The sequence below is a fragment of the Vipera berus genome (genome assembly GCF_964194415.1).
Source record: "Vipera berus genome assembly, chromosome: 2".
Taxonomy (NCBI): domain Eukaryota; kingdom Metazoa; phylum Chordata; class Lepidosauria; order Squamata; family Viperidae; genus Vipera; species Vipera berus.
In genome coordinates this window covers 215,306,425-215,322,881 of record NC_138203.1, presented here as the reverse complement: position 1 = coordinate 215,322,881, position 16,457 = coordinate 215,306,425, and the positions used below count along the sequence as shown (strand labels likewise).

General features: G+C 41.0%; 1 protein-coding gene across 1 annotated transcript in view; it reads right to left on the bottom strand.

Moving 5' to 3' along the window:
* Positions 1–15,934, bottom strand: part of NSD1 (nuclear receptor binding SET domain protein 1) — a 79,216-nt gene extending 63,282 nt beyond the window's left edge. The window contains exons 1-2 of the mRNA XM_081319994.1: positions 15,793–15,934; positions 14,291–15,189 (exon numbers count right to left, since the gene is read on the bottom strand). Of these exons, the coding sequence (XP_081176120.1) occupies positions 14,291–15,169 (879 nt within the window). The 5' untranslated portion in view covers positions 15,170–15,189; positions 15,793–15,934. The remainder of the gene's footprint in view (positions 1–14,290; positions 15,190–15,792) is intronic.
* Between the last annotated feature and the right edge of the window lie 523 nt (positions 15,935–16,457).

Genomic DNA, 16,457 nt, shown 5'->3' with positions numbered 1-16,457 from the left:
AGTTAATTTGATTCATATTGTGAGCGGCTCAGTTATTTCAAAAGTTCAAAGAAGTCAAAACCATTTTAATCTAATCTGGACTATTTTCTTCACTGTCTCATTTGCTAGACTTTGGGGATCAACCTTTATCAGCATTATAAAAGTAAAGAATGATTAGACAATATCTTGGCAAAGGGTATTTTGACTCACACCCCCAATGGCTTTGCTTCGTTGTTTAAAATTTATGGAATTTTATTTACATAGAAAATGTATTTAATTTTATTTTCTTATAACAACGTGGCTCTACAACTGATTTAAGGCTAAACTAAGTTACAATAAAATTAAAACACTGCAGTCCTTTATAAAAGAAAAAAATACATGTTACCATATTTGTGCAACACATTGTGACCAAAGAGCAAAGGAACCCTCTCCAGAATTTAAAATTTGGGGCTTACTCATAAACAACACAAATGAGAAAACAGGAAATGGAAAAGTTGTTTCAATCAGTAATAATGTAGTAACATAATAATGATTTGTAGTTCTCCTTTTATAAATTTAGGACCTTTCTTTTCTCAACTGCATTAATTAACATGCCTATTAGTGATTCTAATTCCAAGCTTAACCTAACAATAAATTAAGCAGGCGTTCCCACCCCCATAATGATGTTTAAAAAGCTACAGGCACAATAAAAGTTAGTATTCAGTGCTAACAAAATGGAATATAAAATATACAGCTGTACCCAACTTACTGATGCCCCATATGAAGAATCTTAGCATTGTTGTTATTCCCCTGGTTGCAACAGTGCAGTGCAAGATGCCATAGCCACATATGGGGCTTCAAAAATTAACTGTGCAGCACCCGGTTTACAATCTACACATCTGCCCAATTAATGCTTTTTTAAAAATCCCAACTTTTCATGGCTGTTCAGCAGAAGCACCAGAAATTATCTACACACATAAGGATAGATCTGTTTATGGGAATCAAACTCAGGAGTCTTTATCACCAAAACAAGAAAGAGAAATTCAGACAGAAGTTGAAGTCTCACTATAAATACTATTTCCATACGACACCACTGCCTTGGAAAAGGCTCCATATTTTTCTACAGAAATACCAGAATTTTCTTAAAAGTTAACATTTAGAAGATGAAAAATAAAAGAAAAATGTCTTTAAAACATCAGCACCTTGAAATGGCTATGGAGATTCTCAGTCATCCAGGTCAGAGTCATCCCAAAGATGCTTTTTCACGAGGCAGGTGGACTTCCTTGTTTTTTCTTTGAAGACATTTCGCTTCTCAGCCAAGAAGCTTCTTCAGCTCTGACTGGATGGTGGGGAATGGAAAGTCAAAGCTGAAGAAGTTTCTTGGATGAGAAGCGAAACGTCTTCAAAGAAAAAACAAGGAAGTCCAGTTGCCTTGTGAAAAAGCATCTTTGGGACACCTTGGAATGGGGAAAGAGATAAAAAAAAAAGAGACACCGGACAAATGTATATATTAAATGTATATATTAAATGACTGTACTTTCTCTCAGTATTTTTCTCTTCCAACAGCACATAAAAGAAAACACAAAAAGTTTCAAGGAGTCAAGCAACAGCCAACAACATGAATTATGCCTTGATTTAAAAAAAATGCACCCCAAAATAATTAGTGCTGTAATAGACACCACTGGGTCAATACATAAACAATGCTGCTAGATTAGACATAAAAGGTAAAGGTTCCCCCGCACGTGCGTGCTAGTCGTTTCCAACTCTAGGGGCCGGTGCTCATCTCATAGCAGAAATAAAAAGAAGCCATGTTCATGTTAAATTTCATTTTCCTGAGTACAAAATGAAATATTCCTGTGAATATTTCCCTTTTCCTGAATACATTCACCCAACCCACCAGAGTGGGAAGAAGGCAGGGCACGTTGTTGGCTCCATCTACTAAGGAAATATACCTGATTGGACCTAGAAGAAGGGTTTTCCATGCAGCGGTTCCCTCTCTTGGAACATCATTCCCTCAGAAATAAGGTTGGCAGCCTTCTTGCTACTTTTCTGGAAGGCCCTGAAGACTGTCAGTGTGCCTGGGGACCCCAGGATGATTCAGAGTCAGTCAAGTGGCTTCTATGATCAGGTTTCTGGGTGTTGGGTATGTGTGTGTTATTTCTGGGGGGTTTATATTGATTTTTAACGTTGTGTGCCAGCTGGAGTCACTGAGTGTGTTGGGTGGCCATATAAATCTATTTAATAAGTAGCAGCATTTATTACTGATACCAGGAACTTTAATCTTAGCTCCTCAGAAGTACTAAAAATGCATTGTACAATGTATAATGGCTATGCATTGTATAACCATTATTTGCACTTTGAAATTTCTTGCTGCGGCATAAGACACAACTAATGTTTAAAACAGAATAAGATTTCTCAAAGTCAGTAGAATCAACTACTATAAATTCTGATTTTAAAAAATCCTTATTACAAAATGGAAAATAATTACTCCATACCGCATATCTGAGTAATTTCTTCCTAATACCACATTGTCCAGCTCTCTTTCTCTTTGACTATAATGCACTAAAATGCTCTTTCCCCCCCCCCCCACACACACACATTGTACTTGTTATTGTAAATGAAAATGGATGTGGATGTTATCTTTTTTAGCAGCATAGACTGGACTGTTTTCTTACTAAAATAGAGAATAAAAATGAATTTCCATAGCCTAGTTGAATGCAGTATAGTCTCCAATTTATGTGAGCAAATTCCTTTCCATTTGTGAAAGAAATGTCAGGATAACACATTTTCCTACTGATAAATGAGGTATCACTGCTGAAAAAAATGACTCCACTCTTTGTCATGAGGAGTCCCCCCTCCCTTTTTTCCTATTTTACTTATGTAGAAACTTATGTGTCGTAAGGCAAGAAATGTTATCTATGTATCTGTTTTGCCAAAGCATGGAATGGCCACCTTCCATTCTCTATGACCATATCTGAAAAACATTTGGAAAATGGGGCAGAATAGATTAGAAGACATCATCATGATCATCATCAATGTCTACTAGAAAGCAGCTCTGGCTTCTTAAAAAGATAAAATAGGAAGTAAAGATCATAAGGAAAGCTGAAGTAGAACATGGCAATGAGAGTAAAAAAAGCGTCCTGACAACAATTAGAATATATCCCTCACATTTAATTAGTTATGAAGAAAAAGCACTATAATATTCAAAGGAAGTTTAGAAAAGAAAATACCTAACATTTAAACTACTGTTTCTTTAAATACTACCTCATTTACATATAAATTCTTCTTGCAAATTGAGTTTGACTCCTAGCCAATATACATACAGTTTTGTCAGCAACCATACAGAAGTGAGTGGCTGCTGCCTTCTTGCACAGGGAATTTTTTTTCAATGTCTTCATCTAGCCTAAAGCCCTGAAGTTTCCTTGTGGTCTCAAATTCAAATATTAACCAGGGCTGATGTTACCTGGTTTCCAAAAGCAGCGACAAGCAACCTTTTGTTTTCAAAGTGATCCGTTCATTCTGCCGTTAATAACAGAAGAAAAATGCGATTAATTTAGTCATTTAGTGTATATATGCAGTTAGGTAATCTTCTGGGCCAGAATTCTTCTCAGTAGACATTCCGCTAATAGAAAAAAATATTCCAAGTCACTAAGAGATATTGCTAATTTTTGTTCCCCATAGTTTTGGAAAACTTGCAACAACTAAAAAGAATGCTGAGGAGTAGAACATTAAATATTTGTTCTTCTTTTGCAAAAAAAAAAACAGAAATATACATCAAACACATTTTCTATATTAGGAACAAGTATTAGCTTACTACAATCAGCTACCCTTTAGCTCAGTGCTATTTGTTATTTTAAATTCTATTTTTTTTCTAACTCTACCCAAGCCAGAAGCAAGAAATCACCCTAGTATACTAGACTTTAAATCTACAGCTAGTCCTCAACTTACAAGCAGTCACTTAATGGCAAGAGTTATGATGGACCTCCAGCAAGTAATTTCCAACCATTTTTTGAATTATGACCGCTATATACATCCTGCGGTCATGTGATCGCGTTTTGGGTGTTTGGCACCCAGGTTACTTTTGCAGCCATTTGCAGTGTCTCCCAGTCACATGACTGCATTTCGTAATGGTTTTTGCCAGTTTCCTGCACTTAATTCCAGGTTCCAGCAAAAAAATATCCATTGGGGAAAATGGATTGGTTTAACCATTGCCACATTCGCTTACTGATTGTCGGGAAAAAAGTCATAATTTCGAATCTAGTCACATGATATCTCAACTTAATGACTGCAAAGACTTATGAATGACTGTAATTCCGGTTTCAAATACAGTAATAAGTCAAGGACTACCAATATTCAATCCAACTCACCATCTAATCCATGTGTTAACTTGGCTGCACTAACCCACTCGGCTGAACTAGGTTCTTTGGAGGTTGGCCTATTAAACAATGGACTATTCTTTCTCCAACTGCTCAGTTAAATCTGTCTTACACCGATTACCGAGCCCACTTTAGGCGTGAAGAAAATGGTCATTTGGTACCTCTGAGTCAGTCTTAACTCCTAGTAACTAGCCGGTGACTGCCTACAGAGGGTCCCTGCCATTTTCTTCTCAGGGTTTTCGGAAATGGTTTACCATTGCTTGCTTCCTACCAGCAGGACTGAAAAGAAGGTGACTGGTCCAAGATCACCCAGCAGGTTGAGGCGAGACTAGAAATTATGGTCTCCGGGTTTCTAGGCAGGTGCTTCAACTCTCTGTAGAAAATTATACTTTACTGAATTTTGTGTAGGAGCTAATTTATTGTTAACATGTTGCTTATGTGAATATGAGAAAGGAAGCAATATTTCAGTACAGCTAACTTTGTCCAAGTATAATTTGAGCTTTATAAGAAATAAAGTTTCATCTGAATAGTCACCATAATCCCTGAAGGTGTGTGTGTGTGTGTGTGTGTGTGTGTGTGTATTCTCCAATTATTAAATGCCCTATGACCAAAAGTACTGTGCTCCCCCCCAAAAAAATCCCCAAGAAATTATCCTGTATTTTTCTGAATAGAAACATTTGCTTGTCTAAGCATACATTGTGTGTGTTGTGCATTCATGGCCTTGTCCAAAATTTGCGCATGAACATATATTATCCATCATAGATGTTTTAGGATACAGTACTTTCACGCTTGTGTGAAGTACAGCAGGTCCTGCTTGCTACCAATATTTTCGCCTAGTTATGCTCACATGAAGGTTTGTAGTAACCCATACCTTAGCCTCCTAATCAACAGCTAACTGGTTGAAATGATCCTCACTCAGTGCAGCTAAAGTGATATTTTGATGCAGATCTTCAACATTCTTAACTGACCCAGCTACCACATTTCTTTTCATCCTCATTTAACACGAGGAAAGCATGCTATTACTTACTTTAGCAAAAATTGCTACTGACTGATCATTTATGGAACAAGGTGTAAGAAACAATGTTTAATAATGGATGCCTCACTTCACCTACTTTTATCATTTTCCACATATTGTGATAAGCAAACTAAAAATAGCCACTGAAAATACGAGAATTAGACACTTGTCTTATGAAGCAAATACTACTGAACTTAAGAAGCCATTTTACTTACTTTTGAACAGAAACACAAAGAACAAAGTTGTTAAGCCATTTGTGTACAACCATAAAACACAGGGCTTCATGGCAACATCCGAGTACCACCAATCACCTAGCAAGGTGTCAAAAACTTGATGACCAAAAAAAAAAAGGGAAAAAAGTGATGAAGTACAGGTAGTCCTCGACTTACAACAGTACGCTTAGTGACTGTCAAAGTTACAATGGCACTGAAAAAAGTGCCCCCCAAGCCACAGCTGAGCAAGACACCTGCCTGCCTGCCCGGTGGCACTCTTCCTCCTGTCTGAGGTTTTCATTGTTGTGAGCATTTCTGTTGAGGATTGGCAGTGGGGGTGGGGGGGTTATTTGGTTTTTATTCCCCCCATCTACTGGGTGGTTGCAGCAGGTTTTGGTCACTTCACAGGACCCTGGGACACTGTGACCATCATAAATGTGAATCAGTCGCCAAGCATCTGAATGTAAATCACAAGACCCTGGAGATGCTGCAACATTCCAGCTGATCGGCACTTCTTCTGGGCTCAGCAGAAGCGCCAGGATCAGTGCCAAGCTCCAACTGGATCCCGACGCTTCCACTGAGCCCTGACAGCCCCAAAGAAGCACTGATCCTGGTGCTTTCCCCGAGTCCTGACAGCCCTGCAGCTCCAGCCATCTGTCACTCAGGCTTGTGCAGTGCTGCCATTCCCCTCCCCCACTATCACTTTTCTAGGATGGTCGCGTACCACCTGCCAGGCGCCAATGTGCCACAGGTGGTACCCGTACCACTGGTTGAAAAGCCTTGATCTAAAATATGTGGGGAGAGATAGAAGAGAAATTATTGCCCATTTTTGCTTCCCCAGAAAACCTCATGCCTCTTAAAACACAGCTATGGAGGACTAGAAATGTTTCAGAATTGAAGTTTTTGTTGCCACTGGAGCCTGGGGGGGGGCGGGAATGTCCCCCACAGTTTTCAGCAGAGGTCTCCCTGAAAGGAACATTCTGGATCAATCCCTAAATTCATTATGTTTTCCAGGCTAGCCTAGTTCAATCTGTCAAAAGGAATACTGCTATAAAGATACATTGTTTTCTGTGAAAACAATGAAGATAAATCTCTATGAAGGTTACACGGTATTATACAGTATCAAGCCCCCTAGACAAAAGTTAGTTTTCCCAAACTTCCACATGAAGAGCAAATCCTCCCCAAAACCTCTCCAGATGCATAATTCTCAGGCCAATACCATGCTTACCGAAAATTATGGGAAATCCAACACATTTATTGGGAAAAGCCATCAGTCTGCCAGAAAGTCAAGTTTAGGAATCACTTCTCTTCTGTGATTCCAACATTTCTTAAGCCATAAAGATGGGGAGAAAGGGGGGGGGGCTGTGTTATTGGCAAGAATTTATTATTATTTATAATTTAATTATTTAGGCAAGAAAAACCAAATGCACAGGTATAGCATAGGTGGTACTTGGCTCAATAGAAGCAACTTGGAGTCCTAGTGGACAATCACTTAAATATGAGCCAGCAGTGTACTGCAGCTGCCAAAAAAGTGCTAGGCTGCATTAACAGAGGGATAGAATCAAGATCACTTGAGGTGTTAGTACTTTACAATGCCTTAGTAAGGGCACACTTGGAATACTGCATCCAGTTTTGGTCACCACTACGTAAAAAAGATGTTGAGACTCTAGAAAGGGTACAGAGAAGAGCAACAAAGATGGTTAGGGGAATGGAGGCTAAAACATATAAGGAACGGTTGCTGGAATTGGGTATGTGTAGTTTAATGAAGAGAAGGATGAGGGGGGTGACATGATAGCAGTGTTCCAATATCTCAGGGGTTGCCACAAAGAAGAGGGAGTCAAGCTATTCTCCAAAGCACCTGAAGGCAGAACAAGAAGCAACGGATGGAAACTAACCAGAGAGAGAAGCAACTTAGAACTAAGAGAAACTTCCTGACAGTTAGAACAATTAATCAGTGGAACAACGTGCCTCCAGAAGCTGTGAATGCTCCAACACTGGAAGTTTTAAAGAAGAGACTGGAGAGCCATTTGTCTGAAATGGTATAGGGTTTCCTGCCTGAGCAGGGGGTTGGATTAGATGACCTCCAAGGTCCCTTCCATCATCATCATTGCACAGATTGTGAGAACAAAAAGAAGCTGACTGCCCAAGGAGAGTCCACCAGTAATGGGTGGGGGAGCTTCACTAGGGTTTACTCTGTTCAATTTGGTTTTGGGGAACACATCCAATTTCTTCTCCCAGCTTGTTGTTGTTGTTAGCTGCGAAGTCGTGTCCAACCCATCGCAACCCTATGGAAAACGTTCCTCCAGGCCTTCCTGTCCTCTACCATCTTCTGGAGTCCATTTAAGCTCACGCCTACTGCTTCAGTGACTCCATCCAGCCACCTCATTCTCTGTCATCCCCTTCTTCTATTGCCCTCAATCTTTCCCAGCATTAGGCTCTTCTTCAGTGAGTCCTTCCTTCTCATTAGGTGGCCAAAGTATTTTGAGTTTTAGCTTCAGGATCTGGCCTTAGAAGTGGGCCTTAGAAAAACTGAGCAACAACAAAGCTAGTGGAGGTGACAGTATTCCAGCTGAGCTATTCAAAATCTTAAAAGACGATGCAGTAAAAGTGCTACACTCACTTTGCCAGCAAATTTGGAAAACTCAACAGTGGCCACAGGATTGAAAAAGATCAGTTTACATTCCAATTCCAAAGAAAGGCAGTGCCAAAAAATGTTCAAACTATCGCACCATTGCACTCATTTCACATGCTAGTAAAGTTATGCTTAAAATCCTAAAAGCTAGACTCCAGCAGTATGTGGATCGAGAACTACCAGAAGTACAGGCAGGATTTCGAAGAGGCAGAGGAACTAGAGATCAGATTGCCAACATACGCTGGATCATGGAGAAAGCTAGAGAGTTCCAGAAAAACATCTACTTTTGCTTCATTTATGCTAAAGCCTTTGATTGTGTGGATCACAACAAACTCTGGCAAGTTCTAAAAGAGATGGGCGTACCAGACCATCTTATTTGTCTCTTGAGAAACCTATATGTGGGCCAAGAAGCAACAGTGAGAACTGGACACGGAACCACCGATTGGTTCAAAATTGGGAAAGGAGTCCGGCAAGGCTGTATACTGTCGCCCTGCCTATTTAACTTATATGCAGAGCACATCATGAGAAAGGCAGAGCTAGATGAATCAAAAGTTGGAATTAAGATTGCCGGAAGAAATATCAACAACCTAAGATATGCAGATGATACCACTCTAATGGCAGAAAGTGAAGAACTAAAGAGCCTCTTGTTGCGGGTGAAGAAGGAGAGTGCAAAACTTGGGTTGAAACTTAACATTAAGAAAACCAAGATCATGGCATCTGGCCCTCTCAATTCCTGGCAAATAGATGGGGAAGAAATGGAGGTAGTGACAGATTTTATTTTCCTGGGCTCCAAGATCACTGCAGATGGGGACTGTAGCCAAGAAATTAAAAGACGCTTGCTCCTCGGGAGGAAAGCCATGACAAATATAGACAGCACACTAAAAAGCAGAGACATCACCCTGTCAACAAAAGTGCGTATAGTCAAGGCTATGGTCTTCCCAGTTGCAGTGTATGGCAGTGAAAGTTGGACCATAAGAAAGGCTGAGCGCCAAAGAATTGAAGCCTTTGAACTCTGGTGCTGGAGAAGACTCCTGCGAGTCCCTTGGACTGCAAGGCGATAAAACCGGTCAGTCCTAGAGGAGATCAACCCTGACTGCTCTTTAGAAGGCCAGATCCTGAAGCTAAAACTCTCCCAGCTACTACCTCTTTAAAAAATCATTTCATCCTTAAAAGACTCTCAGGCCACTATTATAATATATCCGAATCTAGGACCGACACCTTTGGACAGCAAAGGAGCAGAGGATCCTTTTAATCCAACATATCAGGAAAGGACTCCAGAGTGGCAAAGATTCTATCAACGGAATTTTTAGCAAGTAGATTTATTTCTCTCTGTGAAATCTCTCACTTTCACAGGTAGACCAGACTACCTGAAACATTCTTTCTATGTATTGATATTATGGGCAAAAGTATTTTATTATATACAATTGATGAAGCAAAACTGTTGTATCAGTGTTTCTTAATGTTTGTGCTCTTGGGACCCTGTTCCCTTCTAAAATTTATGGACGATTCCCCCAAAGAGCTTTTATTTGTATGGCTTGCTTTTATCTTTATCGTATTAAAAATTAAAACTAACACAATTGCTGTCACAGCCACTTCTTATGATTGATTGATTGATGGGATTTTAATAATGCATTAATTTATCAAATTTAGATACTGCCCATCTCACTACCCAAGTGACTCTGGGTCGTTTCCAGATATAAACTATAACTCTACGTAAAAGAGACTTAATTGAAAAACAGAATGAAAACAAAGTGCAAAATAAAATAAGAACAAAATTTAAAAAGCAACTTAAAACGCAGAGAGAATACCTCAAGCCACCAACCAATCTCAGGGTCACATGTGACTCTTCAATCTCCATGCCGGTTGACAAATCCAGGTCTTCATGCTCTTCTGGAAGACCAAAAGAGCTGGGGGCTATCTCACCTCAGGAGGCAACATATTTTATAGGGGGCTGGCAAAGGCAGAGAAGGCTCTTTATCTTGGTCCTGCCAGTCAAAATTCTTTAACCAGTCCAGGTCCATAACATACCTTCCCTGCCTGACCTGATGGGATGGGTTGATGAAATTGGGACAAGATGCTTCCTTGGATATTATTTTTCAACACAGGCTGGCAAATTTGATTTTGCAGACCCTTAAGAGGGCTTAGGGGACACATTTCTTAAAAAAACAGTTTATATTATTATAAATAATATTGGTTTAAATCAGACGTCAAACTCGCGACATCACGCGACGTCACGCAACGTATCTGAGCTTTTTTGCCATTGCCGGCAATGGGGTGGGCGTGGCTTCCTGATGACGTGTCCGGCCCACGGGCCGGCACTTTGACACCCCTGGTTTAAATTTGTAAATAATACTGGTTGATTTTGAACTACTAAAACTTACTTGCATTATAATGTGTGCTATTAACTTAATATATTTAGCATGACCCCCAAAATTTAGCTTTACCTGTCCATTATGTTTGTCAGAAGGTCTCGTTAGTTATGAGCAGAGTATGTGGGGTAGAATGGAAACAATTTATTTTTAGAAAGCCGTTCATAATTTGAAGGGTAATAAATACAGAAACAGATGCAGAAAAAATGACCTAAGTGAAATTTTTGCCTGGAGAAACCAGAGATGGGATCTCCTGGGGGGCACAGACTACAGATCCCACCAACTACGTGCTAGGTCCCAATTTCTGGCGATAGATAAATAGGTAGGTAGGTAGGTAGATAGACAGACAGACAGACAGACAGATTTTCCTCAGAATAAAAACATTACAAATTTTAAGTTAAATAGGAAAAAATAATAAGAAAATAGAAATAAAGAAGATAAAAATGAAGGAAAAAGAAACAATAAAGAAGTGGTTTCTAAATCTACTTAACAGCAGTTATAAGCACACTTGTATTTTACCCTTTCTTACTAAGATTATATCAAAGTTTCTTTCCACAATCTACTCTTTCTAATCATCAAGTCCATAAATCATTAATTATTTTTTCTTTTTTGCAGCAAAAAAATAATATCCACTATTATTCTACAAAGAAAAGCAACAGTTCTGCCTATGAGTTTGCTAGAAGGGATTCAGTTTTGAAATAATAGCGATCTTTAGTATCCCACTGAAACAATGTAGGCCACATGCTTCTGCATTCCCCAAACCTCCGTACAAGGGTAAAAGTCCTGTTTCCAATTTGTCACAGGCTACTAGTCCTCAACCTATGACCATCACTGGAACTGGAAAATGCTACACAGTGTGGCCATTAAACAAAGCACCATATGACTGCACCCAATTTCATGATCTGTTTGCTATGGTTGTTAAGTGATACATCACGTGATTGTGATCTGTGACCTGACCTGCCAGCTTCCTCACTGACTTTATTTGTTGGAAGCTGTTGGGAAGGGTCACAAATGGCAATCACAGGACACTATAACTGTTGAAAATGCAAGCCGGTTGCCAAGTATCCAGACCACAATCATGTAATTGCAGGGACATAAGTGTGAGGGCTGCTCATAAGTTCAGATGGTCGCTAAACAAATGGTTGTAAGTCAAGACCTGTAAAGGTATCCACTTTCTTCAAGTATGAGAACTTACACAATTAACTGTGATTTAAGTCTTATTTATTAACTCTTCTTGGACAAATTCTACTTTCAATTGAATGAAAGAGGAAACTAGAGTTTGTTATAAATTACTAATAACTGCCTAGAATTTACTTGGTTTATTATGATTAATATATAAATTGACAAAAGTGATCAAGTAAGCTAACATACCTTTAGTCTGAGTTCATCTTAGGCAAACATTTTAAAAAGAGAAATTATAATATTGAATTCTAAAAAAGACAAAAGCCTTTTTTTTTAAAAAAATATTTCTTATTTTTCTCTATCTCAGCAGCATCCCACACAAGCAAGCAGTGTTCATCCAATATGCTTCCTATTTTGCAATAACCACCACAGGACCTAATCATGTACACTCAGACTTAGATTCTAACTCATAACAGTAGAAACAAAGTGATTTGGAAATAAAACTTGTAGTTCTGTTCAGGACAGTGATATTCCTACAACTAACTCTTGCATTGCTTGTCCTTTGCATCTCACTTTAACAAAAAGCCAAATATTTTAATGCAAACAGTTACAAATAGTAGCAACATCATAACTAACTCGTTTGGCCTTGCAAAGAATGCCTCTTATAGGATTGTGCTTGCTTTATTTAAAACAATAAATAAGGTTCTTTAGTCAGATCAATTTCCACAAATATAATAAATTACTCAATTCCTACAATTCAGGTTGCTTCAACTGGATGACTGCTTTAACATCTTTTCTTGTTTTTGTTGTGCAAAATGTGTATGTGTATATGTACACACATTAGAATACATATACGTTCACATATGTGCACTTAGTTGAAATAACCACTTCATACAATGAAGTATAAATTCTGCTGCAAAAAATATTATTAGCTGCTCTTTTAAACGCAACAACTTTTCCCCTGAATTACTAGCCTTCAGTAAAGTAACAATAGATGTGAATACAGTATGTCAATGTTACAATTGATGATAAAACAATTCTTATAGCAACACTTGGTACAAATACATTGTTTGCATCCACACAGAAACTCATAATAGTCTAGTTTGCATAACAAGCAAACCCAAAAAATCCAACATCATCTCCAAACTTAGTGATGGGCTATGTGCGTTTCTGTGCATGTGTGCACCAGACCACTTTTCTCATTTACCTAAAAATAGGTTCCATTTAATTATGTGGAACATACTTCTGAATGGGCAAATGCAGAATTGCTCTGTTACTCTTGTATCACACTTTTTTCTATTTATTTACTGCCACTGCACAATCATTACAAACCTAACTATTACAAAAAAAAGTTCAGCACAATTCTTAATCCAATCCCTGTGTTTATTCTTCAATACTTCCACTCAGAGCAATGAATACAGGCCACAGCAAAACATAATTATTTGCAAAATTACTCCTGAAAAGCAAACTTTTGATTCCAGGTATTATCAGTACCACGACTCTGTCATTCTCAATCAACTTCAGTCATGAACAGATCAACTTCTTATACCTATAAAAATGTAACCTTCAAACCTACTTTTTCAATTAAATCTTTCTACTTTTACTAAAACAACGTATTTCCCCAGCTTCATGCCTGTTGTTTCATCCTGATACACACACAATGGATACCTAGCACATGACACTTGTTGACATCACACCTATACTACACAATGCCAGTTTGTTATATGTACCTGTACTAAAAAGACAAAACTGACACCAAGGGTCTGAAATGTGTTCCTATGCAAAAGAAATGCACAAAATCACTTATTTTCATATTTTTGCTATTAATCTTGCAGTGAGAACTTTACATGAAACAGTTCTACCAACCTTGCAAATCAAGTCAGAAATGCAAGAATAACTTTTTAGTTCATAAAACTGGTTTTATTTTTAATTTATTTAAAGATAATCTACATTCAGAAATTATATAGAACTCTAGAAATTATAGTTCTATAGACAAGTGTTCTATCCGAAGAATATTTTGGCTTTAAAGCAGTTTTAAAATTCCAGATTTGTACTAATAATTGAAACTGTAAGGAGGAAGTGAATATTGTAAATGAAAAAAAGTTTTAAAATAATTAAAGTAATAATTTTTTAAAAAATAATTGGTAAAATATCACATCCTAATTCTGGCAAATGGCTGTCAATAAAGACCAAGAAAAGGTGGGAACTCCTATAGAAGAAAAAGATAACAGATTCAATCCTGCTTCTGTAATAAGTTAATTTTCAGTATACTAATCTTGATGATTATATGCCAGGCAGAATGGCTACATTTGCACTATTCACTTTACTAAACCATTCCCATTTTACATCTGAAACACAGACATGTGGATAAATCTGCCCCACAACAACTTTGTTCAGCCTAATGCCTTCCAGACGAATTAAGTCTTAGCATCCTAAGTCAGAGTTAATGGTTCTAAGAACAAGCCTATCTGGAGGCACCAGGTTGCAGAAGGCTGCCCCATAACTGACTGACCCTTCCTCCCTCTATTTGTGCTTCTCTACAGCAGCAGATGGCCACAGTAAAATAAATTTCCAGAAAACTTATTTGGTACCCCAAGGCTGCTTACAGATGATAATCCTGGAGTTGGTGGATTTGCAGTAATTGAAGATTCAAGCCTTTCTATCAAGTTTCCTAAGGTAGGAGTCGGATTTGGATCTTGCTTTTCGGATACTTTCATGAGACTGTATTGGTTCTCTTTTCTCAGGTCAGCATCTCCAGGTAAATAAGGCATTGAGGTTAGATCCATTTTCTCAGTTCTGCTCCCTATAGCAGATTCTTGGTAAGAATTATTTTGCACATGCTCTGGAGAAGAAACTGGGGTTGATAAGAGGGCAGAAATGGTTGCATTGGGTCTAATTTCTATACAGTCTCCTAGCTGGAGGTCTGCCCTGTTTTCAGAGTCGGTTTCCTTACTGCAGGTGGCTGTAGCTCTACTTTCCATCCTCAAGTGAATTTCTTCCTCTGGATTTGCCTCAGCTGTGATGAATGAGGCTTCTGAATCCACCTCCTCGTCTTCCTCGGATGGGGAAAAAGACTCAAAATCCAGAAGCCTCGCAGAATCCTGCAGAGGGTAGTCTTTGGGGCCATCTAACAACGACGAACTGCAAGGCTCCAGGGAGTCCCGGCTGGAGTCGTTCATTTCCAGCTCCTGCAAGGAATCAGAGCCATCTTTTGAGCCATTCAAATATTCAGCATTGCCCATGGAGGCCAAATCCTGCAGCCTGCGCAGTGGGGTATAACAGGAGGGTGGGTCTTGGACGAACGCAGCCTTGGACGCTGCTGGAGGGAGCTCCACGGGGCACCCGTTAGGGAGCTCGGGGCTACCGCTCCGACCCTCCCCCACGTAGGGGCTGCTGTGCCCGTCCTCCTCCAGCGCATCTAGCCCCAAAGGAGTGGCGAAAGAAAGCAGGCGGCCCCTCCTGCTCACTTCGCAGGCCTGATCCATCCTGTGAGGCGGGCATCAACCTGTGAAGCAAACACAGCAACAATGGGGTCAGCCAAAGCCCTCCATGGCCTTGTTCTCCAAAATGGCAGCCATTCCTCCTGCTGCTCCTCCTCCTTTTTCTCGGCGGCCGCTGCCGCGGCAGAGGCCCGACAGCCGCCTTCTGTTCTGGCCCGGAGGCCGCAGAACGTCTAACAAGCCGGGTGCCGGGCTCCTTCCCCCAACTCTCCACTTCCAGCAACGTTGCCTCCTAATCGCCACAACCTGACGTTGCCTTCAAAACAAGGGCAGCATCCATCCTGCTGTTGCTTGCCGGGAGCAGAGCAGAGCAGGCCTGGCCTGGCCTTGCCGCACTCCCCCCCCCCACCTCCCCGAAAGCTCCAGCTGCTGCACAGTGAACGGCTTAAGCAAAGGCTTCTGGACTTTTTCATCCCTCCTCCTTTTCCTGCCGCCCCGGCTTCCCTACTAGGCCCGACAGAGGCTAGCGAGGATTTCCCCCCCTCCCCTTTTCCAAGGCCCATCTGGAGTGGGCTGCAGCGCCCTTGCCATGTCCGGATGGAATTTGGCCGAAGAAAAAAACGCTTTTAAGCCTTTTGGAGAACGGGGAAGTCGTTCCTGAAATTTACCTGCCCCCTCCCTCAGTGCGGGGCCAAAACGAAGAGCCGATTTGGCTCCTCCGGCCCCTACCCGCTCCGATTCCAGCACAGCAGCCTGCCGGCCTCTTTGCGCTCGCTCTTTTCCGCTTAGGCGCGCCGCCGCTGCACGCGCGCCGCCGCCGCCGCCGCTACTGCTGTCCCCCCCGTGCGCGCTCGCGCGCGCCCCCTGACTGACTCTTGGGGTTCAGCAGCTGCAAACGCGGCGCTGTCCAATCAGAGCGGGCGCGCCCGCTCCTGTCCCCTTTGGGCACCGTACGGCCCTGGGCTTATCGCTGCCCCCTAGTGCTCACCGCTGCATCCCCTCCTGCCCCAACTCTTGCTCCTGCCACTAACTACCTCCTCAGCCTGCTCCCGAGGGCTGGTGAAGGCGAGCAATTCTGCCCGGCCTAACCTCGGCCTCCCTCCCTTTCCTTCCCACGGCACATGGCGCCGCAGCTCTCCTCTCTGCCCGCGCTGGACAAGCCCTGCCTTTCTCGCGGCCAGCGCCAGCACCGTCCTTCCACGCAGCCTAAACAAGTCGTTTCGGACCAAACCACCCGGGCAGGGCGCCGCCTGCGAGGCCAGGCCTCTGTTAGCTCCCCCGCCGAGCGGTGCGGGAGAGAACACGAGCGAGCAAAGATGGTGGCTGTTCAGCT